The 26,966-nt window shown below is 42.5% G+C and overlaps 1 protein-coding gene across 1 annotated transcript; it reads left to right on the top strand.

Moving 5' to 3' along the window:
* The first annotated feature begins 4,191 nt into the window (after positions 1-4,191).
* On the top strand, positions 4,192-16,098 carry TOR3A (torsin family 3 member A). The gene is made up of 6 exons (XM_077453143.1): positions 4,192-4,982; positions 7,273-7,377; positions 8,173-8,438; positions 10,176-10,333; positions 11,927-12,051; positions 14,770-16,098. The coding sequence occupies exons 1-6, from the start codon at positions 4,673-4,675 to the stop codon at positions 15,015-15,017; spliced, it is 1,212 nt and encodes a 403-aa protein (XP_077309269.1). The 5' UTR covers positions 4,192-4,672; the 3' UTR covers positions 15,018-16,098.
* The last annotated feature ends 10,868 nt before the right edge of the window (positions 16,099-26,966 follow it).

Raw genomic sequence — 26,966 nt, 5'->3', positions numbered from 1 at the left:
TAAGAGAACCTTCTTTCCAAGGCTTTTTTTCAACAGATTTTCTTCTCCTCCTTTTCTAAACCTATTTAGTGTTAGACATAGACCGATTGCATGCAACAAACATCCACCTCTTGCAGTCCCATTACAGCAGGGCTGGTGTATAAGAGGAGGAAGCAGTAAAGCTAGTCATTTCATGTAATCCTATGGAACGTTTCACATTGATCCATTGGGGGTCCGCTACGTTTAGTAAAATCCTGCTTTCTGCAATTTTCGTTGGTTAAAAAAAAAAAAAACTGCACCAGAAACTCGCCTTCCAATTGAAATGCACAGAAAATGTGACAAATGCACTAGCAGCTGCGTTTTTATGCAGTTTTTGAGCCTTCTGTGCTGTTAAATACTCAGAAAAAATGCATATGCATTTTTTCAGTGTTTTTTTTTTTTTTTTTTTTTTTCCTATGGATCGTTGTGAAAGTAGCTTTACTAGTGGATCACCAGGTGAAAGATGACAAAAAAAAATGCATCATCTCAAGAATTGGTAAGCTTCAGTTTAATAAAATGTTTTTAAATTTGCTTTTGGGTTTAATACTGCTTTTAAGTTGGCAGTAGAAACACATGTGACATCCCTTGTTAAGCACTGACACATTGCTAAGAACTATTTTAGTTATGTACAGTTTTTATAACCCAACATCTATTTTCCATTATGCTGAAAGCTGCATTTATTGTAGGAGCAACATGGTGGCTAACCTCATCCCAAATAGTTTCCCATTACTATCTGCATCTGTGTATGGCGGGGTTTCCTCCAGTGTTCTTCTACAGCCAAAAATATACTAAGAAAGTTCTGATCATTTACTTGCATATCCTTATCTTGTAAAGACAGTTCAATTGATTGCTACTTTAAAAGCCCAATTAACACTTTAGTGTGCTGGTGCATTGCATAATTGCATGCATGGCAACCTACGTTGTGATAAAGCAGCCTGTTCAAATGACAATACACCAAAACATCTTAAGAAAAGAGAAAAAAATGCACCTTTTTGTGCAATACAGCATACTACAACACACTGTAGAGTGTTTCTGTGCATTGTGATTTGCCGGAAGGCATGTGCATCAGTTCTGTGTTGCCTTGAATGTCACTGCACACATTCCCACAACACACCGCACTGGAGAGCTGTAAATGAGGCGTATACCTGTCCAGAGGTTGTCTACCCCTTTGCACAGCTCCAGTGTGTCCCTCCTGGCATTTTAGTGCACCCAGGAGGAACGTGCAGTGTTTTTCCCCACTGCAGTAGCCTGTCAGTCTATGGCAGGCTGTGGCTGAATGACGTAGAGTGGTACTTGCATTTAAGGACCTGTGCGTTCGGCGATGATGGTCTGGAATGCCGGCTGGTACCATTTTGTACAGCCCTATTCAGCCACAGGCTACTTACAAAGGGGCTGGATGCTACAACCGTTCCAGGAGCACTAAAACACCAGGAGGGACGCATTGCATTTGTGCAAGGGGCCTATAGAGGACAAAGTTAAACTGGAAATTCTTTGATGTTTCATTGATGCCACTACGTCTTCAGAGGGCTCAACAGAGCTCCTCTACCCAGGTATACCCCCTTTACCGCTGTACCCTCCTATCCCATCTTGCAGTTGTTATCTTTTTCCTTTTTAATTAAAATGTTTTTTTTTTTTTTGCATTTGATAAGGACTTGATTGCTTATCGATGCAAGTGACCCCCCTACCTCTCACCTTTTTGGACATGCAGATTGTAGGGTCAGAATTTGGTGTAAGGATGATAAAGCCTGGCTCCGCCCTGCCTTGTATCAACAGTTCAGGCTGGTGGTGAGGGGATTTTTTTCTTGGCACACTTTGGGCCACTTAGTACCAATTGAGCATCCTTTAAATGCCATGGCCTAACTGAATGTCCTGGCTGACCAGGTCCATCCCTTTGACTACAGTGTACCGATCTTCTGATGGCTACTTCCAGCAGGATAATGCACCATGTCACAAAACTCACATCCTCTCACCACTGGTTTATTGAACATGTTAAGAAGTCACTGCACTCCAATGGCCTCCACAGTCACCAGATCTCAATCCAATAGAGCGCCTTTGGGATGTGGTGGAATGGGAGATTTGCATCATGGATGTGCAGCCAACAAACCTGCAGCAACTGCGTAATGCTATCATGTCAATGTGGACCAAAATCTCTGAGGGATGTTTCCAACACCTTGGTGAATCTATGCCACAAAGAATTAAGGCAGTTCTGAAAGCAAAAAGGGGTCCAACCTTATACTAGCAAGGTGTACTTAATTAAGCGTCCGGTAAGTGTATCTTGTACCTTTTTTATTAGATGCTCTGAAGGTTGGCCTACTAGTACAAATTATGTGAAATATACATTCACCGCCAGTGTTAGTGGGGGAGCACTTCTGATGACTTGCTTCTGTTCCAAGATTAATAGCTGCCTAAGAACCTTTTATAAATTTCCTAATTAGAGCTTTTTATTTAAAATTGACCCCTGTGCTGCCAGAACCTTAAGTAGTCCTGTGGGAGCCTCCTCAGTATGCACACTCCTGATCTGTACCATAGTTCTATGTGCATCCGCAGAGCAACACACACACACACACACACACACACACACACACACACACACAGATCGTGAGATGGACGCAATGTACATTTGCCATTTACAGCGGAGTGCACATGTTGAGGAAACTCTTCCAAGGCTTCATTGGCACAGGGGGGCACACATAGGCAATGTAGCAGCATGGCGATCAACAATTTCAAAAGGAAACTCAAAGGAGGAAATTTATCATTACAAAAAAAAAAAATGCATGTAAGTTTGCTCCTCCCCTATGATTTGAATACTTTAATGTCTGTCAGTGTTAATGCCTCCAGCAACAATATTGTACTCTGACAGCGGGAAGCCTTCCCTACTGGTAGAACACAATAATTAGTGTTGGTTAACCAAGAATTAGGAACCAAAAATTTCCAAAGTTCCATCCATGTCTTTATGGACCTTGCTTTGTTCACTGGTGCGCAGTCATGTTGGAACAGGAAGGGGCCATCCCTGAACTGTTCCCACAAAGTTGGGAGCATGAAATTGTTCAAAATATCTTGGTATGCTGACACCTTAAGAGTTCCCTTCACTGGAACTAAGGGGCCAAGCCCGTCCCCTAAAAAGTAACCCCACACCATAATTCCCCCTCCATCAACTTATTTGGACCAGTGCACAAAGCATAAAGACATGGATGAGCGAGTTTGAGGTGAAGAAACTTGACTGGCCTGCACAGTGTCCTGACCAGTGGCGGCCATGCCATCAGGGGTACCGCCCCCTAATCCATGCACTCGACCCCTAATCTACATGCATGTAGCTGGACTCATGGATTTTAATGGGGCTATTTTCTCTTTTTTTTTATTTTTTTTTAAGCACATGAGGCTCTAATTGGCTTCAAAAATGGTGGGCTTGGGGTGCAGAGCACTGCACCCTGAGCCCACCCAGTTGTGTGACATTAGCTAATTAATGTTAGCAAACGTCTTCCTGCTTCTCCTCCTGGCCAATCAGGAAGAGGGTCCTGAGACCCAATTTGCCAGGGAGTCTTAGGACTTCTAACCAATCCGTCTCAGGAGCCGTTTCCTGTTCGGCCGGGAGGAGAAGCAACGGCCTCTGCAAGCTGCAGCAGGTGGAGGGGCAGCTTCCAGGAGGACTACCCCGGATCCAGCACCACCTCCTAAGGTAAGGACATGGCTGGGAGGGGAGGTGTCCGATCATGTGTGGGCTCCATTGGACTTTTTCCGTCGGAATTTCCGACACACAAAGTTTGAGAGCTGGATCTAAAATTTTCCGACAACAAAATCCAATCATTTAAATTCCGATCATGTTCGTGTGCAGACAATTCCGACGGACAAAGTGCCATGCATGCTCAGAATACATTTTGAGATGAAAGTTATTGGCTACTGGCCTGTTTATAGTCCCGTCGTATGTGTTCTATGTCACCGCGATCGGATTTTCCGACGACTTTGTGCGACCGTGTGTATGCAAGACAAGTTTGGGCTAAAATTCGGCAGTATGTCCGACCGTGTGTCATTAAAGGTTCATGTATGTGTAAAGGCAGGTGTCCCAATACTTTTGGTGCTATAGTGTAGCTAGAAGACCTGTAATAAGGGTCAGCATGAAGTGATCTGTCAGGACTTTATTTTCCACTTTAAATATTGTGTCTGAATTATTTGTTATTTCCGACATTTATAGGTTGTATCTGTTCTCATCATTCAGTGTGTGTTTCGTAAAAAAAAAAAAAAGTATGGAAAGTGTGAATGCATTAAAATCCTCCCTCCTAGCTCCAGCAAGCTTTAGTATGGTCGGGGTTAATAAACGATGAGTCAGATCTATCCAGAAATATTCCACTGGGCTTGTCTGAGCTCATACACAGGAACAGCCTATCGGCTGCTAGTCTGAGCAGTGGAAAAGAGACGGTCACTATAGGAGGGGAATGTCACCGTTCAACATACACCTAGTGACTGGGGAGGAAACTGTAAAATACCTGAAGTAAGAGGGAGGAGAATAGAATGATGTGACAAAGGGAGGGGACAGGAAAAAGTCAATATAATTAGTGAAAGTATGACATGGCCAGGCTACGTTGTCTAACAGGATGCAATGAGTGGTGACTGCAGCATGGAATCCAAGAGCAGGGAAAGGAAATAGCTAAGGGCTTATATGCACAGCACTGAGAAACGAAACAAGCATAGAAGGGAGGGTTATAGAAATTGGATTCAATCTAAGATTCAGAACATGGCTGTCGTGCGCAATACTACTACCCTATTGCTGCTATTGATCAGCTCATCATTAGTATGTTGTACTGAGCAGGGTGTATCAGAAGAAAGTAAGGATGCAGGAGAGGACAGTAAATGGTTTTCTGGTGCTCCTGAAATGCAAGACTTGGCCCATCTTTCATGGGAGTATGTACATGAGCTTCAGTGTTGGCTGTGGCCGGAAAAGTGCGACGAGATGAAAATGGATCGTGCGGGTGAGTGCTGTCACGTTGTGAATTCTTTTTAATTCTTGTTCTAAGGCTGGAGCTACACACGGGTCATTTTCACAAAAATTGCTGAAGCTGAAAGCGGAGTTCCACCTAATTTTATCTGTGGTCTTAAATGAAAGACCACCTCTCCACCCCTTGTTTTTTGACTTTTTTATTTTTTTTACTTTCTAACTTACCTTTTTTGGAAGTACTGAGTACTTTCGATCCAGCCGGGCCGAGGACGTCACTTCCTCTTCTGCGGCGAGCTCCCCGTTGTCTTCTGGGACGTGTGTGTTCCAGAAGGCAAGCCGGTGTTCTGTCATAAAGTGTCCAGCCATCAGATAGTGTCTGCACCGTACTGTGCAGGTGCAGTGCTTGCGCAGTACGGAGGAGTAGGAGACTCCGAAAGTCTCTGAAAAAGATTGGCGCCTGCCAGGTGAGTCCAGGTTGAAGCCCCACCATCCAAGTGGACATACGGTTGCACATGGTAACAGGGCCCCTCGCGGGCTCGCTTTGCTCTCCACGCTTCGGGCACGGCCTCGCTTTGCTCTGCTACTTTTTATTCGAACTCTATGTCCACTTGGATGGTGGGGCTTGAACCTGGACTCACTGCGCAGGCGCTGTTTATCTTCGGAGATGTTCGGGTCCTCCTTGTTCTCTGTACTGCTCAAGCGCAGTACAGGGCAGACACTATGTGATACATCACCGGCCATTCACAAAGCGTTGTGCAACTCGCGCATGCTCAGTCGGAATCCAGCTGGAATGCCGCAAGGCTCTTCTGCCGGTTTCCCTTAGTTGTAATGGCAGTGCCTGCACCCGATCCAATGTACAGATCGGGCTCGGGGGTGGCAGGGGTGACATTGCGGCCTCCCTGGACAGGTAAGTGTCCTTATTAAAAGTCAGCAGCTACAGTGTTTTCAGCTGCTGACTTTAATTAAAAAACAATTAATTGGCTGGAACACCGCTTTAACTGTTTAAATCAGTGATGGCTCATTAATGGGACATTATTATATACATTACACAAGTAGTATGTGATTAATCCTGAATAATCATGCAGTGTTCCATTTATATGCAAGAGTTGGATATTAATAATATTATTATACAGGATCTATATTGCGCCAACTGCATTTTATTAACTATATAAATAGAAAAAAACTAACATTTTTGTGTTGAAGTGTTACTATTGATTTCAACACATTCAAATGAAATTGTGCCACACACTGTGAGAGATTAAATCACTGTAAACAATTAATGACTGCCGCACTCACTATATCATCACACCTGATATAAATAAAGTTATGTTGCGCTGTCATATAATAAATTATTTGAATCTCAGAAATGTGTGCATAATATATAATTTATAAGCATAAAAAAGTGCATCCCATATAAATCCATAAAGTGTACAGTGCAAATAAATAAACAAAAAAAAACAATTAATAAAGTCCAACTTGGCAACATTAAACAAATGATTTCATTTGTTTAAAGTTGCTAAGTTGGTCTCTATTGCTTTTTAATTTTTTATTTGCACTGTGCACTTTATGGATTTATGATATGGTACTGTATGCACTTTTTTATGTTTTGAATATTTTATGAATTATAAGTAATTCTATGAAAGCACAACAAAAATGTTGGTTACCGCATGCTGTAATATGTGTAGCTTTCATCATAGGACGCCCTGTGTTTTGTTTTGATACTAAAGATTTACTTTTTTTTTTTGACAACTCAAAAATGTGGATGATTTCCAGTTCCAATTACAATCACTAGGGCACATAGAGAGGTTAAACCTCCTTAGTAGGGATACAGACAGCAGTAAAAACACCACTGGGGTGCTATTTGTTGCAGAAAAATGAATGGAACTAAGGACACTTTACTTGCCTCCTCTCTAATAGTCCAGGCCCCTCTTTGTCGCAGGCATCTCCCCAGGTGCCAGTGTTTGGGCAACTCCAGCACACAAGGACCAGCCTTAAACTGTAAGCTGAGCTGCGCATGCTCAGTTTACATCCTGCAGACAATTTCGAGTAGCCAGGTAGGTGTATTATCACAGAAGAGATATTTCATGTATCTCCTGCTATAGTAGCCTGCTTGCTTGTTGCCTGTTGTAAAATGCCTTAGGTTCCGCTTTAAGATGCACTGTAGTCACTGGCAGCACCGATCTTGTGTAGCTTTAGCCTTAGGAAACTGTAATCATTTTAACCAATTTTCTAGGTGTCAGATCTTTATAGGTCCCTATATGATTTGTTCATTACACTCTTTTGATCACCCATGTGCTAATATTGTCTATTGTATTATTTTACAGACTGGAGTTGGAAGAGCTTTGGATGGAATGCCCTGGCTGACCTGTACACTACAGTGACTAGTCTCACTGATCCTACACAAGGGACTGTAATCAACAACCTCACAGGTCAGGAGAACATGGCCATCCACACAAGTTTTAATCTTTATAGATTAGAAACTACCTGTCAATTCATAAACCAGGAAGAGGTTTTATGTAGATAGTAAAATAATTAATTATTTTGTAAAATGATTGCAGATATAATGAAAACCTTGTAAGATGTCAAAGCATTTCTTTTTTTTCTTTTTTTTTTCTGTAAAAGATTTTCTTTTTATTAAAGATAATGCAAGACATAACAGAGACAACCATACAATTAAGGCACCATTTGCAACGTTAAACAAAAATCGATGATCACTTATTTGTCTCAAAACTCAATGTCTAAATGCACGTCTGGTTTCTCTATTTGGCCAGACAAGTCGATCACAATTAAACATTTTAGTTTATAAGGTTCAATTGTGTTAATATTTCTGCTTATTGTCTTATTTATATCTTGCTAAGTTTAGGCCACTAGGGTGACTTCCATCCTGATAACTGCATGTCTGATCTTCAGAGGGAGGCGGACCGGGGGCCGCAGTGAAGTCGGCCCCTCGCTCCATAGCCTCCATGTGTTGGGAATCCTTTGGGAAGGGGAAAGAGGGGGGGGGGGAAAGGAGAGGCAGGGGAACAGGGGGAGGCAGAGGGGGGAAAAGGGAGCATGTGAAGAAAGGTTCGGTGAGGGGGTGGGATGACCACCAGCTACCCTCCCGTCAAAGCATTTCTAATCAGTGGTTTCTACAATAAACAGAATATTTCAGAGATGCAGCCAATCAGCTGTAGAGGGCATAATTAAAAAAGCTGACGTTTCAATTTTTCTTCCAATCACAGGCCTGCAGTGGGATCTGGAGCAGAGGGTACATGGCCAGCATCTGGCAGTGAAGCAGATCTTATCTTCTGTTAAGAGGTTCCTGCAGGAAGATGAGTCTAAAAAGTCCCAGGTGCTCTCATTCCATGGATGGACAGGCACTGGCAAGAACCTTGCTGTCCGTGTCATTGCAGAGAATCTTTACCAGAATGGGCTCCGGAACCGGTGCACCAAAGTGTTCATTCCACAGCTGCACTTCCCTCACCAGTCACACCTGGAGGCGTACAAGGTAATTCTCTAAAGGTGCCAAGTTTACCCAAACTTTACCATGGTCTGTAAAAGCTAATCATTTAAATTTACTGACTTTTTGGAGCTACAGTTGTGAGTTTTCCATGCTGGAGTTCCTGAATCTAAATCCTCATCTAACTTCTTTAATAGAAAAGGTTCAAATTGAAGTTTGAAGTCATTTAATAATCACAATGGTGGGTAGGCAGCAGTGGAAGCTCAGTTGCAATGATCTGGCTGCTGGAGTCCTGAATAGCAAAAAGCAGCTTTTGTCAATCTTTTTACCATGAAGAAACCCTTGAAATAACAGGTCTAAGGGATCCCCCTACTAATAATTACTGTATCAACAACTCATGGCATGTTTGCATGAACAGTAAGTTGAGACATAAGAATTAGGAATGTGGTGTACTTGGCGTCTGTAACACCCTGGGCTGCTCTATGCAACATTATTTTCAGTAATCTCATTCAAACTAATAATTATGGCCAGAAAAGGCAATGAAAGCCGTAGTGTTCCCTCGCATTAGTGGTCAATTGAGTGATATCCCTATTGGTAGGCAGTGAAGTGCATTTTTACTTTGGTCACTGGGAGAAGGATCCCTTTACATTGGTGGTCATTGGGGGAAGAGCCTCCTTACACTGGTGGTCAGTGGGAGAGGGGATACTGTGGGGTTGATTTACTAAAACTGGAGAGTGCAAAATCTGGTGCAGCTGTGCGTGGTAGCCAATCGACTTCTAAATTCAACTTGTTCAATTAAGCTTTGACAAAAAAAAAAAAAATGGAAGCTGACTGGTTTCTATGCAGAGATTTTGCACTCTGTTTTAGGCCTGGATGTGAACGTGACCCATAGGAAACCATGTTAAATTGACAGTACTGTGTTTCTGCAAAACTGAAAACGCACTAAAAAATGCATAGGTGTGAACCAGGCCTTAGTAAATCTACCTGATTATTTTGGTGGTCAGTGGGAAAATGTTCCTTAGATTGGCAGTCATTGGGAAACATTTACCATATAATGTGTTGAGAAGAATGCTCCTTACATTTGTGGTTGGTGAGAAGAATGCATCTCTAGCAGATGGCTAAAAGAAATTGTCAGTGGTTAATATGAGAGTCAAAAACTGCTAAAGGAACCCCAAGTAACTTTTGGGTTCCATGGGACCCTGCTTGACAAATACAGGTTTATATTATATACAATCTGTCTATTTTTCTGTATGTTGTGTATACCGTGTTCTAAAGAATATTGTGCTTTGTAAATCTGTTGCAAAGTTGCTTACCTGGAGATCCTGCCAGTAACAGCCCTTCCTGTTGCAGGCTGACCATGCTGGGCTACTGCATCGCAATTAGCAGCAGCATTGTTAGGCACATTTATATGATGAAGATAATGGAATATTTGTCTGGACTGTTGGAAGAATTTAAAACCCCTTTAGGAAACGATGGGTTTCCTTCATAAACCCCAGTCATATTCAAGCATATACTGGATGGCAGATGAAGAATGAAAGAACCTAGTTGCCATGGATGAAAAAAATCTTATTTTAGACACTAATAGGTTAGGCTAATTGTAAAATGTCTCCACTGAGCTGTCCTAAATTCAGTCTTCGATGAAGGATGTGAACAGAGATATTTATGAGAATGAAATGTGAATATATAAACTCTGTTATAGACTAATGAGATGTAAGGGGTAGTGAAGGATTCTATAACTGCAGAAATTCTGACTGCATGATGACATTTTGTTTGATTCACTCTCAGGTTCAGCTGGGGAAGCAGATCGCACAGATTTCCTCTCGCTGTGCACAGCCCATGTTTGTATTTGATGAAGCGGACAAACTACCAGCAGCCCTCCTGGAGCCTCTGTTACCCATTTTTAAAGATGACCACCAGCCCCGCAGCATCCTCATATTTCTCAGGTAACACCTCACTGACTGTTACTTCCTCTAAAAATACAATATGAATCTAAGATGTGGGATAGACAAGCCTGACACGCTGTACTAGTTGTTTTTTCAAAAAAAAATATTAACTCCTACGAAATATATAGCACAGTGGTTAACATTGTAGTCAGTCTAAAGTCACACCCTGAGGTTTGTGTTTACCTACACGGTGGGATGCCTTTGGTTGCTCTGGTATCTTATCACTCTCCATAAGTAAATGTTGGCAGGTTCATTAGCTTTTGAGTACACTAAAGCTGGCAATAGAGGGTTTGAATCTCGGCTGGTTGAGCAGGGACTGGACGAGATTTGAACCATGTATGAGCGGGCTGAATGTACCCAAGTTAATTGTTTGATCAATTTGGGTACAACCAGCCTGTCAGATCTTTCACGCAATTATTGCCACTGGCTATAGCTGCTAGCAATTATCACTGTGTGTTCTCCCAGCCAGGATGGATCCCCTGCCAAGAGAACACAATGGCTCAGTGGGAGGGATTCTCTGCACCATCTATGGCCAGCTTAAGACCCCTTGCACACTTGACATTTAGTACCAGTGCTTGAGACTTTGGTGTTTAGGTGTGGGAGAAAATCACAGGCAGGGCCTGTACTGGGCCCAGGCCTCATCAGCTAAACAGGGGACCCAGGGCAGCTTTATTGTTGATTTCTCCCTAAACAAATAAATTAATTTAACTAGACCACACCCCCACTCCTACTTTCTGACCAGTGCTTAAATTACATTTCCCTGGGCCCCATCGGGTCAACAGGGGGGGGACCCAGGAGGTGGGAGCAAAGGAGAGACTCTATTTTATTTTTGGGGTGTAGGTGGATAAAGTCAGTGCCACGGTTTACTGCACCTTAAGGGGGGGGGGTGTCGGTAGTTTGGGGGGGGGGCCCTGTCTGGAAGCCAGTATGGGGCCCCATGATTTCTAATAGGTGCCTTGTCAATCTCCTCTACCTCCAGCCTGTAAAACCCTATGGGAGGCTGAAAGCTGCTGCAGCTTTATGACGCACACAGTGCTGCTAACATTTATTGCAGTATCTGCCGGGGGCGAACATCCAGAACTCGAGCATTACTCTAAATATAAATGGCACTCTGTGCACCGTCCAGATGCAGCAGCTTTCAGCCTCCCCTAGAGCATGACAGGCTGCCACCAGTGGGGCTGGATTGTGCACCTGTGCCTTCCATTCACCAGTCTCAAGCAGCGCAGGCTAAATAGCCAGAAAGCATGAGACCTAAATAACATTGTAATTTAAGTTTTACTTCTTTTAATTGTACGTTTTAATTATAATTGCTGCAGCTATTTGCAAACACTGGTAAATCTGGCTGCAGGAGCCCTGTGATTCCTACCAATGGAATTTGCACTGTATCCCTAATCCCAAGTGTTAATGGGGCCTTAGGAGATTTCCCCTCACTTACTGTGTCCCTGACAGCAAAATAGTGAGAATATTCAGCTACACCATAATATAACTTCTGTACTATTGCTACAGATTGTTGTAATTATTAGGAGTTCTAAATGGTCTGCACCTTTTTAAATTCTAAGCCCCTTTTTTTCTTTTCTTTTCTTCCTAATCTAGTGGTATTGGCAGCAAAACAATCAATGAGATTACACTAAATTTTTGGCATGCTGGGCGACATCGCGAGGTGATTACTCTAAATGATTTGGAAGAACCATTGAAGGCTGCTGTGGAGCAGCACAAAGGTATGTACACAAATATGTAGGCTCTTTTTTTTTTTTTTATGTTGACAAACTGATATTTTACATAATTTTAATAAAATACTTTAAAAATACAGGGCAATTTTATACCCCTGTGCTTGTAGAGCATACAGGAATTTTCAAGCCCAATACTAGCTCTGCAATTTATCAACTCCTACAGACTGTATTGGCTCATCCTGCAAAATGAAAATTCAGATTCTACTTTTTTTCATGAAGAAGTAATTTAGCTGATGATGGCCATAGAAGTATCGACATTTTGCAGTTTCAGCAGGGACCAACCAAATTTTGATTTGTTTGGCCATCCCCGAGTGTGTGTGTGTGTGTGTGTGTGTGTGTGTGTGTGTGTGTGTGTGTGTGTGTGTGTAATTTAGTGGTACCTTGGATTACAAGCATAATTCATTACAGAAGAATGCTTGTAATCCAAAGCGAGTTTCCCCATAGAAGACAATGGAAGCTCAGATAATTCATTCCACAGTGGCTGCTATTGTAAGAAGTACTGCATGTGGCCAGGGGTGCTGGAGACACTCGGGAACGGAGATCCCAATGACTTAAATGGGGAAGAAAAACCTAACGGTTAATAACCAGCTATCTGAAATGTGCCCCCTGCTGGCTATTTGTATATTAAAGAACATTCACTTTAATTTGCTTTGGAGACATCCCTGTCTTCCCTACTAAGTCCACCTAAGGCCGGCCATATACAGTTCAAATCTTGGCCAGTTCAGCAGGAACCGGCCCAGAACCATGTATAGGCAGGCTGAATGTACAAAGTCGATAGATCAATGCTTGGGTACAACCAGCCTGCCTGATTTTACATCCAATTATCACTAATTAGTGGCATAGGCGCTAGCAATAAACTGTCTTCTCCCAGCGGGAATGGCTTCCCTCTATCCTCTCGATAGCATTTTAACCTCTTATTGACTGCTTGACGCATATATGCGGCGGCGAGAAAGGTAGGCTTTAATGCCCTACTCCCACAGATATGTGTTCATACTTGGCAGTAGGTTATGAACCGAAAACACTTACAGCACACTGACTGAGCTGTCATTGTCGGCTCTCAAGCAAGGCTTCTTATCGGGGGCCAGGCTCCTAATCATATGACTATTGTGAGAGCCAATCACAGAAGCCACGCCACACTGACTTTTAACCACCTCTGGACCGCCGATATACATCCTTGCATTGAGGATGGATAGCGTTGTGATGGCAGCGGCTAGCTGCCATAACCCTGGTATCCTCATGTTCGGTCGGCGGTCCACTATAAGATAAAAGTGGTCTCTGTGGCGGATTCACAGCAAGATCATTTTTATTGCTTATCCCCTCCGCCGCTTCCCGGATTCGTCTGCGGAGACGATCCAGTCCTTCTCCTGGCTAGACATGGAGACGAGCGAGGGGAAGATGGCCCCAACCCGTCTCCATGACATTGCAGGGAGGAAGCAACGTCAAAACGTCACTTCCGCCCATAGCTCTTAAAGGGACGGTTTTTTTTTTAAATCATTTTTTTAAATGACAGATTTCTCTTAGATTTTTTTTCCATTTTAGTGTAAATATGAGATCTGAGGTCTTTTTTGACCCCAGGTCTCATATTTAAGAGGTCCCGTCCTGCTTTTATTTTCTAATACAAGGGATGTTTACATTCCTTGTAATAGGAATAAAAGTTACACAATTTTAATTTCTTTTTAAAACAGTGTAAAAATAAAAAGGTAAAAAAAAAGAAATTTTTTGAAAACTGTGTTCAAACCACATATGTGAGGTATCGCCGCGATCAGAAGAGCGGGAGCAATAATTCTAGCCCTAGACCTCCTCTGTAACTTAAAACATGGCACCTGTAGAATTATTTAACTGTCACCTATGCAGGTTTTTAAGGGTAAAAGTTTGTCGCCATTCCATGAGCGGGCGCAATTTTGAATCGTGACATGTTGGGTATCAATTTACTTGGCATAACATTATCTTTCACAATATAAAAAATAATTGGGCTAACTTTACTGTTGTCCTATTTTTTTTTTTTTTTAAAGTGTATTTAAAAAAAAAAAAAAAAAAGGGCGCTTATAAGACCGTAGCACAAATACGGAGTGACTGAAAGTATTGCAACCACCGCCATTTTATTCTCTAGGGTGTTAGAAAAAAAATGTATAATGTTTGGGGTTCTAAATAATTTTCTAGCAAAAAAAAAAATGCTTTTAACTTGTAAACAACCCATCTAAAAAAAGAGGCCTGGTCCTTAAAGGGATTGTAAAGTGAATTTTTTTTTTTTTTAAATAACAAACATGTAATACTTACCTCCACTGTGCAGCTCGTTTTGCACAGAGTGGCCCCGAACCTGCTCTTCTGGGGTCCCTCGGCGGCTGTCTCGGCTTCCTCCCGCAGGTGCTTCTCACGTTTATGCGAGCTCCCTCGCATGGTTTCGAATCCATGGACTGCTTGAGCAGCTTGCGAGGACCCTGAAGTCATTGACACAACCAAAGCCTGTCCATACAAGGTCTTTAAGAAAACATTTTCCCAGAGCATAATGAAAGCTGACATTGATGACCATCCGACAATGTAAATTATTTGACACTCATTCTGATCCAGAAGAATCATGTAGATCAGTAAAAGCCAGACGGATTTCATTCTAATAGACAGTTTAAAATCATTATCTTAGATCCTCATACATATTTACACATCTTAAGCCTGGGATACCTTAACCAGAATGGCTTTTTCTCCTTACAGATCAGCCCCTTCCATGGCAACTGCTGAAAGAGGGTCTCATTGATGACTTTGTGCCGTTTTTGCCTTTGGAACGCTCCCATATCAAGATGTGTGCTCGAGATGTCTTTGCTGCTCAAGGCTTACCGTATACAGAGAGTTCTTTAGAGAAAATCCTCCAGGAGCTTGTGTTTGTGCCAAAGAATGAGAGGGTTTTCTCTGCCCATGGATGCAAACATGTGGCCCAAAGAATCCATTCTATGAAGCCTTGATATGTGGACAGTAGGGTCTCTGAGGCTACGTTACAAGCCACAAGCTTCATTGCCCTGGAAATCGGACACACAGAAACTTGGCAATAGACATCACTTATTGCTACATTATGAAAGACTTCGGGAGAAGTAGGACCCCCTATCTTATATTCTGCATTATACTTTGATGAAAGATCAACATTTCATTTAATTTCTTTAGTGAAAAACTGTGCCTTGTTTGAGAATAGTTCACTTGTCCACAGAAAAAAAAAAAGATGAAATTTACACAGTGAAGTACCTCATTAAGGCCACGTTCACACATGCAGCAGCTTGATAGGAAAAATAGGCTACTGGTCCACCCCTGGCTGCCTACCGTTAATAGGGTCAGTGGGTAGGTTTGTATACTTTGCTGCAGTGCAGTGCATTTTATACAGCATGTTGTGGTTGGTAGAGAGTACCACTTCTCAACTGCAACCCATTCAACTCAATGGGACCATGACAACACATGGTTACAACAGAATTTCAATGCAATATCGCCAGAGGATCAAAGAAAAGATGGGCTTTCAGAAGGTGGCATTTTGCTCCCTAAACACCTGCGAGCAAGCTCCAAACTGCTTATGAGACTTGATCCCAAGTGGATTAATGTTCAGAGGCGTTTACAAACCTGCTGCATATGTTAACTATCACTAATATTAAAAGAAATAGGCCCCACAGCACGAATCAAACTACTCAGGAAAATGGTCATATTGAGCTGTGTGGTCTACATTGTTTGGCCTGGATCAGGCCCATTTACTCCTTACTTCCTGCAGTAGCAGAACTAAGTCTATACCGCATCCAGATACTCTTTAAACAAGGCAGAAGCCACGTGTTCTCTTACTTTTGTCAAAGAAAGGGTTGTCAAGAATGCACCTGTTTTAAGAGAGAACTTAACCATGAAGCAAAAAAAAAAACCCTTTGCGTGGAAAACACTAAGAGACTGTAATGAATGGTTTAAAAGTACTGTTTTTTTATGACTTGTCACTTATTAAGCTGTTACAAGTATTATATAAATGCTATTTATTTTACTACAATAAAACATTTTTTTTATCAGAAACAATCTTTAAAACCGTGTCAGTCAGTGTATATCACTTCTTACCTACAGCATTTACGATCTTGCCATTGAGCTGGTTAACGAGGACGTCCTGTATTCACAGAGGCCACCTGATCAGCAGTCACTCTTGATGATGCAAGAAATGTGTGTCTCGGCTCTGACCTGGTGTAAAGTCCACGCTGTCTGCTTCTGGAGCTGGAGCCAGATCACCAAGTTCATGCACTATACTTATTTGCTCCTCGGGTCAGAGGTGGGTCTAAATGACCCTTATTGCAAGAGAATTACAACAGAAAGCATTTGACGATAATCATCTCCAACTTGCATAATGTGTGCATCTCCATATACTGCAGAACTACATAAACCTACGTACATATCTTTAATGCAGGCAACTAGGAAATACACAGAAAGCAGCGTCCCGAACAATAAAAAAATAGTTCCATGCTAAATTAACCATTTAATCCCCCTCCACAAAAAATGATAAAATTAACAACTTAATGTACACGGGAAGTTTTTACAATCTCTCCCGAACAATTTAACTTTACAGATAGTAACCAACGTTTAAAACGTCAGTTTTGCTGCGTTTACATGCCACGTTTAGTGGCGTTTTGCCGTGTTTGTGTTTGGAAAAAATGTCTGAACTCCTTTTTTTGCTTTCCAAAAAAGGCTTCTAAACTTAACTGCCTAGAAATGACTATAAACACCCCATGTACATGTATTGATAAGATAACACTGAGGAGAGTTCAGGAACAGTTGCAAAAAAAATGCCCAACTGTTTATAAATATATGTTTAGCAGCAGCAGTGTGCATGAGGCCTTACGAGTACAGAAGTAAACCTATTTGCTTTGACCTGCATTGAAAATACACAGGTTCTCTTTAAAATTCCTATAGTCAGCAATGTTTATTCTCCTGAATGGTCTGTGTCCAGAGTCCTTGGCTTGTAACCCACTACAATGTGTATTTAAAACTTTACAAATTGTATTTATAGAGTCAGCCAAAGTCCAATTTCACAATATTAAATAATCAAAAGTGGGGAATTGAACTCTCAAAACCAAGGGTTAAAAGGCAATTTACTGGAAAACCGCTGCATCACTAGCCAAACTATAATCCTCTGATCCAGTGGGCTCCAAACTGCAGGCTGGATGTGGCCCTTTGCTTGCCTTTATACAGTCCTTTGGTCACTAATCCTTCAACTGATATGAGGCATTATTATTATTCCATTGACACCAAGGATAGGGCGCTATTGCTCCCTCTAATACCAATGGTGGGGCATTATCTCTCCTATTTATTTTTATTTTTTTACCCCTACTGACCATGAAGTTTGGAGAATCGTTTACCCCTCATTGATGCTGGGGCATTTTCTACTTGCACCGTCCATAGTCTGGCCCACCTAAAGTCTAATGGATAGTTAACTGGCCCTTTGCTTAAAAAGTTTGGAGCCCCTGTACTAGTCAGATAACACAGTGACTAGACACAATTCCCATTATAAAATTTGACATGCTACTGGCAAGGAGATGCCATATTAATGATTAGCAGCCTAAAGATGTTCTATGGATATTCATTCCACTTCTGAGAATTATAATTGGGATGAACTACCCCAAAGCACAAAAATCAAAGCCTTAATAATGTAAATAAAACCATATTATGGTTATACTCCAGCCAATTGGAAAAACAAATCTCCATTGTTTGGCAATGTATGCCTTTCAACGATATATTATATAATTTCTTTTTAATAAAATCAAAATAATAAAAAAAAGCAACCTGTGCTGAAGGAAATATATAAACCAGTGCTAAATTTTTTCTGAAATTGCTAGATCCCTGGCAGTAATTTCCCAATACATGAAATGTATTCACATCAGGGGGGCAACGAGGCAATTGCTCCCCCTGGGAAAATAATAAGCGGGTGAGCCGGCGGGTGAATGAGCAGCTGGCGGGTGAGCGAGAGCAGACAGGCAGGCTGGTGACTGAGCAATCATGCCGGTGGGCTGACATGTGACTGAGCGAGGCGAGCAGGCAAGTGTTATCGGGAAGCCGCTCCCCTTCTGAATATGTGACTGAAGGGACGTCACGTCGCGGCCATCTTGGTACTCTCGCACTCGTCCACAGTAAGCCTAGTGTTATAAGTTGGCAAGCGGACATCTTTATACACCCACCAGAGTTAAGCTTTTCAGTTATTTTTAACAGTAAACTCAACTTATATTTCACTAAATAAGATGTTTACTAAAACAACTGTGAAAAGCAAGACTCCAGTGGGTGTATAAAGATGTCCACTTGCTGACTTCTAACTCTAGGCTCACTGCTGACTAGTGGGGGTGTACCAAGATGGCCGCAATGCAACATCACTTTGGTTGCATATTCTGATGAGTAGTGGCTTTCTGACATCTTCTCTCACCCTGCATCACCATGGCTCAGCTTCTGACAGAACACCGCCATCACTGTGCAGGTGTGGGCAGCAGAGATTACATTATCTCTCACTGCCAGCCCTGACTCTGGCACACAGCCACTGGCAAAATTACTGGCTAAATATCAGTCTTAACTCACCAACTTATAAAGTACTGAAACCACGGACAGCTAAGTATTTAGCATTTTCAGCCTTAAGTGAACTATAAGAGGATTACTTTAAATTCAGCAATCATAGCATACCTGCAAAGTTCTTCCAGTTTTCATTCTTGGACCCATCTGTGCAGCTGGCTCTTTTGCCATCTCTGTAAAGCATGCTGGGTTAGAGAAAGAAATCTGGTGTCTGAAATTACCCTAGGCACCACATCCCTCAATTAATGAGGAGGTAGAAGATGGGATTTTAAGAGTGCCACACACAAGATATAATCTAAAAAAAAAAAAAATCTAATTTTTATTGTAATCATTAAAATATTGTTCAAATAAAAACATTATATAAAAAAAAAAAAAAATACTATGAACTCTATTTAACCCTTTGCGCCAACCGTACGCACATATGCTGCCTTGGCTTTAAGGGCTTATACTGGGGTGATGCCTGCAGCTGCGGGCATCATCCTGGTACCCCCCTTTTTTTTTTGAGTCGGCTTGTTAGGGATCACAACCAATATGGCTGAAAGCCGCTTGGCTGTTATCCCAAAGGAGTGGGCATCCGCCGGATAGGATGAGACTAGCACAAAGGCAAAAAATGGCTTCTTTCCAGTCTCCTATGTAAAAACATGGAAACAACGTCACTTACAGTTTATGTTGCATGAAGTAGGAAGTAATGCACTGCAAACATCAAAGTCTGTGCATGAACGCTACTTTATGCAAATAATGGCGTATAGCTGCAAGAGCTGACTTTACTCATTCATTTCTATAGGGTGGCTCTATGAAGCTCTAGGAAATTCTAGAAATACAGTTTTAACTATTTAAAATAAAAATCATATGGGGAAAAACAAAAACACACACACACATATATATATATATATATATATATATATATATATATTATATACATACACACTTTTACCTAGCTCCGGAGGGCTTTCGTTTGTATAAAAGCAGTGTGTACAGTAAACACTTACAAAGCTTTCTGAAAGCTTAAAGCAGTTTTTTTTATTTTAGCTCTCAAACCTTTTGCTGCCAGGCTCTGCACTCCAAGTTTAAAGCGGTTGTAAACCAGCTGTACTGTCACCACTGAGATAGCCAACATCTTCCTCCGATCTTTCTTCCGGGTTCGTGCTCTCCAGCTGTGTGATTGGGCACGGATGCCCTCGGAAAAGGGCATTAAAGCTTTGAAGGGTCGGTAAGGTATGCCAGACCTTCAGTGCGCATGTGCCAGAAACGTAACTGGCTGCATCCAGGGTGAATATCTACTAAATTGCACACATTCAGGAGATATTCGTTTTCCCTATAGGTAAGCCTCATTATAGGCTTACCTGTAGGTAAAAAATGACTAAGCGGGTTTACTACTGCTTTAACCGTAGGTGGTCAGACCATTTTTGCCGATTCCTCAAACGCCCCCCACCGGTTTTGTTTTTTTTAAGCTCACAGAGTTTGTAAAAGATCCCTCAAACCATAAATTCACCGAAAGCAAAGGACCGGTAGAATAAAAAAGATAGTGGTACCGATTTTAAAGTTTCCACGATCGTCGAACAAATGTTTTGAGTTATTAAATGCTTAAAATGTCAAGTGTGTGCTTATAAATAAAAAAACGGTATGCAAAACTGTAAGGCTTGTTTCACACGGGCTTCAGCTTGTATAAGCAGTGTGAAAAGCTAGCTTTGACTAAACATTTGCAGAGCTTTCAGCAGGCTTTGTTAAAGCTTTTAAAGAACCATTCATCTCCACTTAGCAAATGTTGAACACAGAGCCTAATGGCATCGCCATTGACATTAATACAGTAATCAGTGAGCTAAATGTGTGCCTCATCCCTGCTTTGAAGGGATGTAAAACGGAGAGATCACTCCCTCTCTACAGAGCCCTGTGTTGATTGTTAAAGGGCTCAGATCAGCAGGTCCCAGCTTGGGGGGGGGGGGGGGGGGGGGGGCTGGGATGGGTAGTACATTGCAGGTGGGTGGTCCACGAGTGGCTAAAGTATCATTTAGCTTTAGTTTGTAAATGTTGACTACAGATCCTAATGGGAGTGTTGATTGCCACTTTAACCACCTCAATACAGTGCACTTACACCAAACCCCCCCCCCCCGGCCAAATTTTCAGCACTCTCACATTTTGAATGACAATTACTCAGTCATGCAACACTGTACCCATATGAAATTTGTGTTTTTCACACAAATAGAGCCTTCTTTTGGTGGTATTTAACCACTTGCCGACCGCCGCACGACGATATACGTCGGCAGAATGGCACGGGCAGGCATATGGGCGTATATATAAGTCCCTGCCTGCCCGCGGGTGGGGGGCCCGATCGGGCCCCCCCCCGGTGCCTGCGGCGGTCGGCATTTCTTCGAGAGCGATCCGGGATGAGGGGGCGGCCATTCATTCATGGCCACCCCCTCGCGATCGCTCTCGACGAATGGAAATCCCCCGTGACATCACTTCCTCTCCTGTAATGTAAACACAGGAGAGGAAGTGATGTATTCTCTCCTCCGTGTCGGTATTTTCCGTTCCGACACGGAGGAGAGCGGATCGGTGAGTTGCACCAACACTCTACACACACAGTAGAACATGCCAGGCACACTCACACCCCCCCTTTACCCCCCGATCACCCCCCCAATTACCCCTGCCCCCCAGTCACAGTGACACCAATGTCATTTTTTTTTTTTTTTTTTTTTTTTTTGCATTGGTGTCATTTGTGACTGTAATAACTGTTAGGGCAGTTAGAGTTAGCCCCCTTTAGTTCTAATGTACCCCCCCTAACCCCCCCAATAAAGGTTTAACCCCGTGATCACCCCCCGTCGCCAGTGTCACTAAGGCTGGGTTCACATTGCAGCGGTTTATGAGAACGGATGTGATTCGCACCGCACTGCAGTGCAAATCACATCCGATCTCTGTGCGATTCGAGTTCAGCCATTCGCCGCACCCGCCACACCCGCCGCAAATTCGCACGGGACCCTTTTTTTGGCCCGCAGCAGAATCGGATCGCATGGGTGTTCACACCATGCGATCCGAGTTTGCAGATCGCACTGCGATATGCGAACTGATCTGGGGGTGTCAGTAACATTTCACTGACACTCCCAGCAGTTCGCATAGGGCAGTGTGAACTGCCGCCGGGAGGCATGCGATGCGGGAACCCGCCGCGGATTCGCGGCGTTTCCGCATCGCTCCAGTGTGAACCCAGCCTAATAAGCGATCATTTTTCTGATCGCCGTATTAGTGTCACAGGTGACGCTAGTTAGGCAGGTAGGTATTTAGGTTCGCCGCAGCTTTTTATAGCGCCAGGGACCCCCATATACTACCGCATAAAGCCCCCTGATTGCCCCCTAGTTAACCCTTTCACCAGTGATCACCATATAACTGTTACAGGTGACGCTGGTTGGTTAGTTATTTTTTTATAGTTTCAGGGCACCCGCCATTTATTACCTAATAAAGGTTTAACCCCCTGATCACCCGGCGGGTGTCATTTGTGACTAATAACTGTTAGGGCAGTTAGGGTTAGCCCCCTTTAGTTCTAAGGTACCCCCCTAACCCCCCCATAAAGGTTTAACCCCGTGATCACCCCCCGTCGCCAGTGTCACTAAGGCTGGGTTCAGATTGCAGCGGTTTGAGAACGGATGTGATTCGCACCGCACTGCAGTGCAAATCACATCCGATCTCTGTGCGATTCGAGTTCAGCCATTCGCCGCACCCGCCGCACCCGCCGCAAATTCGCACGGGACCCTTTTTTTGGCCCGCAGCAGAATCGGATCGCATGGGTGTTCACACCATGCGATCCGAGTTTGCAGATCGCACTGCGATATGCGAACTGATCTGGGGGTGTCAGTAACATTTCACTGACACTCCCAGCAGTTCGCATAGGGCAGTGTGAACTGCCGCCGGGAGGCATGCGATGCGGGAACCCGCCGCGCATTCGTGGCGTTCCCGCATCGCTCCAGTGTGAACCCAGCCTAATAAGCGATCGTTTTTCTGATCGCTGTATTAGTGTCACAGGTGACGCTAGTTAGGCAGGTAGGTATTTAGGTTCGCCGCAGCTTTTTATAGCGCCAGGGACCCCCATATACTACCGCATAAAGCCCCCTGATTGCCCCCTAGTTAACCCTTTCACCAGTGATCACCATATAACTGTTACAGGTGACGCTGGTTGGTTAGTTATTTTTTTTATAGTTTCAGGGCACCCGCCATTTATTACCTAGTCTCACTAGTGTACCCCTAAATTTAGGGGTGTCTACTTTCCAAAATGGGGTCATTTGGGGGGGGTTTGTGCCATCTTGGCATTTTATGGCCTTCAAAACTGTAACGCCCTTAGAAAGCCTGAAGGCGGTGCTTGGTTTTCGGGGCCCCGTACGCGGCTAGGCTCCCAAAAAGTCCCACATATGTGGTATCCCCGTACTCAGGAGAAGCAGCAGAATTTATTTTGGGGTGTCATTTCACATATGCCCATGGCATGCGTGAGCAATATATCATTTAGTGACAACTTTGTGAAAAAAAAAAAAAAAAGTTTGTAATTTTCCCGCAACTTGTGGCAAAATATAAAATATTCCATGGACTCAACATGCCTCTCAGCAAATAGCTTGGGGTGTCTACTTTCTAAAATGGGGTCATTTGTGGGGGTTTTGTGCCATCTTGGCATTTTATGGCCTTCAAAACTGTAATAGGTAGTGAGGAGTGAAGTCAAATATTTACGCCCTTAGAAAGCCTGAAGGCGGTGCTTGGTTTTCGGGGCCCCGTACGCGGCTAGGCTCCCAAAAAGTCCCACATATGTGGTATCCCCGTACTCAGGAGAAGCAGCAGAATTTATTTTGGGGTGTCATTTCACATATGCCCATGGCATGTGTGAGCAATATATCATTTAGTGACAACTTTGTGAAAAAAAAAAAAAAAAAAAAAAAGTTTGTAATTTTCCCGCAACTTGTGGCAAAATATAAAATATTCCATGAACTCAACATGCCTCTCAGCAAATAGCTTGGGGTGTCTACTTTCTAAAATGGGGTCATTTGTGGGGGTTTTGTGCCATCTTGGCATTTTATGGCCTTCAAAACTGTAATAGGTAGTGAGAAGTGAACTCAAAAATTTACGCCCTTAGAAAGCCTGAAGGCGGTGCTTGGTTTTCGGGGCCCCGTACGCGGCTAGGCTCCCAAAAAGTCCCACATATGTGGTATCCCCGTACTCAGGAGAAGCAGCAGAATTTATTTTGGGGTGTCATTTCACATACGCCCATAGCATGTGTGAGCAATATATCATTTAGTGACAACTTTGTGTAAAAAAAAAAAAAAAAATTTTTTTTTTGTCATTATTCAATCGCTTGAGGCAAAAAAATAAAATATTCAATGGGCTCAACATGCCTCTTATCAATTTCCTTAGGGGGTCTACTTTCCAAAATGGGGTCATTTGGGGGGGTTTTGTACTGCCCTGCCATTTTAGCACCTCAAGAAATGAGATAGGCAGTCGTAAACTAAAAGCTGCGTAAATTCCAGAAAACGTACCTTAGTTTGTAGATGTGACAACTTTTGCGCAAACCAATAAATATACAATTATTGACTTTTTTTTTTACCAAAGACATGTGGCTGAATACATTTTGGCCTAAATGTATGACTAAAATTGAGTTTATTGGATTTTTCTAATAACAAAAAGTAGAAAATATCATTTTTTTTCAAAATTTGCGGTCTTTTTACGTTTATATCGCAAAAAATAAAAATCGCAGAGGCAATCAAATACCATCAAAAGAAAGCTCTATTTGTGGGAAGAAAAGGACGCAAATTTTGTTTGGGTACAACATTGCATGACCGCGCAATTACCAGTTAAAGCAGCGCAGTGCCAAAGTGTAAAAAGACCTCTGGTCATTTACCAGCAAAATGGTCCGGTCTGAAAGTGGTTAATGACTAGTGGGTTTTTAATTTTTTGCGTTATAAATAAAAAAAAAAACATAAATTTTGTGGGGAAAAAAAATGCCTCTCTTTGTCATAAAATTTAGGAAATTAATTTTTCTTGATGAATTTTGGCCAAAATTTATACTGCTACATAGCTTTGGTAAAAAAAAAAAAAAAAAAAACCCAATTAGTGTATATTATTTGGTCTTTGTGAAAGTTAGAGTCTACAAACTATGGTGGCAATCACTGAAAATTGATCACATCTGATCAGGCCTTCAGTACATCAGGTGTATCTAATTTCTTGAGACACCAAAGGTCCGGTTCACACTGAGGCAGCACGACTGCCTCAGGCGACCCAGACACGACCGCTGCAGCGACTTGCAAAACGACTTCTGTATAGAAGTCAATGCAAGTTGCCTCAAGTCGCCCCCAAAGTCATACAAGAACCCTTTTCTAAGTCGGAGCGACTTATTGCTGTTGCTCAGATTAGAACGGTTCCAGTTTTTTTACAAAATTGTCAGATCATCAGGTTATTTCTCACACAGCATATGCATACAACAAATTGCACCTCAAACTACATTCTGCTACTCTTCCCAAGTATGGCGATTCCACATGTCTTACACAGCCTGGCCATATACAAAGGCCCAACATTTAAGTAGCACCTTCAGGTGTTCTATGAGCATAAATAACACATCTCATTTCTCAACCACCTACTACATTTTTTTAAGGCCCTGGAGCACTAGGCAATGGAAATGCCAACAAAATGACCCAATTTTGGAAAGCAAACCCCAACGTATAATCTAGGAGGCATAATGTGTCTTTTGAACAGTTCATTTTTTTTTCCAGAAGTTTTTGGAAAATGTGTAAAAAAAATAAATAAAAAAACAACTTTTTTTTTTTTTAACACAAAGTTGTAAATTTATAAACTATTTATAGCACATAGCATGTATATAGCAAAAATTACACCCCAAAACACAGTCTGCTACTCTTCCTGAGTATGGCGATACCACATGTGAGACTTTTACACAGCCTGGCCACATACAGAAGCCCAACATTGAAGTAGTACCTTCAGGCATTCTAGGAGCATAAATTAAACATCACATTTCATTTCTACCATCGCACTTTTGAAGATTCTTGAGCACCAGGACAGTGGAATTACCCACAAAATGACCCGATTTTGGAAATCAAACACCCCAACGTATATTCTATGAGGCATGGGCTGCAGATACAGTGCCTTGCGAAAGTATTCGGCCCCCTTGAACTTTTCAACCTTTTGCCACATTTCAGGCTTCAAACAAAGATATAAAATTTAAATTTTTTGTGAAGAATCAACAACAAGTGGGACACAATTGTGAAGTGGAACAAAATCCATTGGATATTTTAAACTTTAGCAAATAAAAAACTGAAAAGTGGTGCGTGCAAAATTATTCGGCCCCTTTACTTTCAGTGCAGCAAACTCACTCCAGAAGTTTAGCAAGGATCTCTGAATGATCCAATGTTGTCCTAAATGACTGATGGTGATAAATAGAATCCACCTGTGTGTAATCAAGTCTCTGTATAAATGCACCTGCTCTGTGATAGTCTCAGGGTTCTGTTGAAAGCGCAGAGAGCATCATGAAGACCAAGGAACACACCAGGCAGGTCCGTAATACTGTTGTGGAGAAGTTTAAAGCCGGATTTGGATACAAAAAGATTTCCCAAGCTTTAAACATCCCAAGGAGCACTGTGCAAGCGATCATTTTGAAATGGGAGTATCAGACCACTGCAAATCTACCAAGACCTGGCTGTCCCTCAACTTTCAGCTCAGACAAGGAGAAGACTGATCAGAGATGCAGCCAAGAGGCCCATAATCACTCTGGATGAACTGCAGAGAACTACAGCTGAGGTGGGAGAGTCTGTCCATAGGACAACAATCAGTCATACACTGCACAAATCTGGCCTTTATGGAAGAGTGGCAAGAAGAAAGCAATTTCTCAAAGATATCCATAAAAAGTCTCGTCTAAAGTTTGCCACAAGCCACCTGAGAGACACACCAAACATGTGGAAGAAGGTGCTCTGGTCACATGAAACCAAATCGAACTTTTTGCCCACAATGCAAAAATGATATGTTTGCCGTAAAAGCAACACAGCTCATCACCCTCAACACACCATCCCCACTGTCAAACATGGTGGTGGCAGCATCATGGTTTGGGCCTGCTTTTCTTCAGCAGGGACAGGGAAGATGGTTAAAATTGAGGGGGACGATGGATACAGCCAAATACAGCACCATTCTGGATGAAAACCTGTTGGAGTCTGCAAAAGACCTAAAACTGGGACGGAGATTTATCTTGCAACAAGACAATGATCCCAAACATACAGCAAAATCTACTTAGGAATGGTTCACAAATAAACGTATCCAGGTGTTAGAATGGTCAAGTCAAAGTCCAGACCTGAATCCAATCGAGAATCTGTGGAAAGAGCTGAAAA

This window comes from Lithobates pipiens, unplaced genomic scaffold, assembly GCF_037356315.1.
Source record: "Lithobates pipiens isolate NorthernLeopardFrog02 unplaced genomic scaffold, aLitPip1_a1.2 Scaffold_23, whole genome shotgun sequence".
NCBI classification, from domain to species: Eukaryota; Metazoa; Chordata; class Amphibia; order Anura; family Ranidae; genus Lithobates; species Lithobates pipiens.
The sequence above is the reverse complement of the archived record's forward strand: the minus strand, read 5'-3'. Positions and strand labels throughout refer to the sequence as shown.

What these genes read in the sequence shown, in the direction of transcription:
- TOR3A (XM_077453143.1), top strand. Translation starts at nt 4,673, where the DNA reads ATGCACAGCACTGAGAAACGAAACAAGCATAGAAGGGAGGGTTATAGA. An exon ending in CACACCTGGAGGCGTACAAG is followed by an intron (nt 8,439 to 10,175) that starts GTAATTCTCTAA and finishes ATTCACTCTCAG; the next exon opens with GTTCAGCTGGGGAAGCAGAT. An exon ending in AGCATCCTCATATTTCTCAG is followed by an intron (nt 10,334 to 11,926) that starts GTAACACCTCAC and finishes TTCCTAATCTAG; the next exon opens with TGGTATTGGCAGCAAAACAA.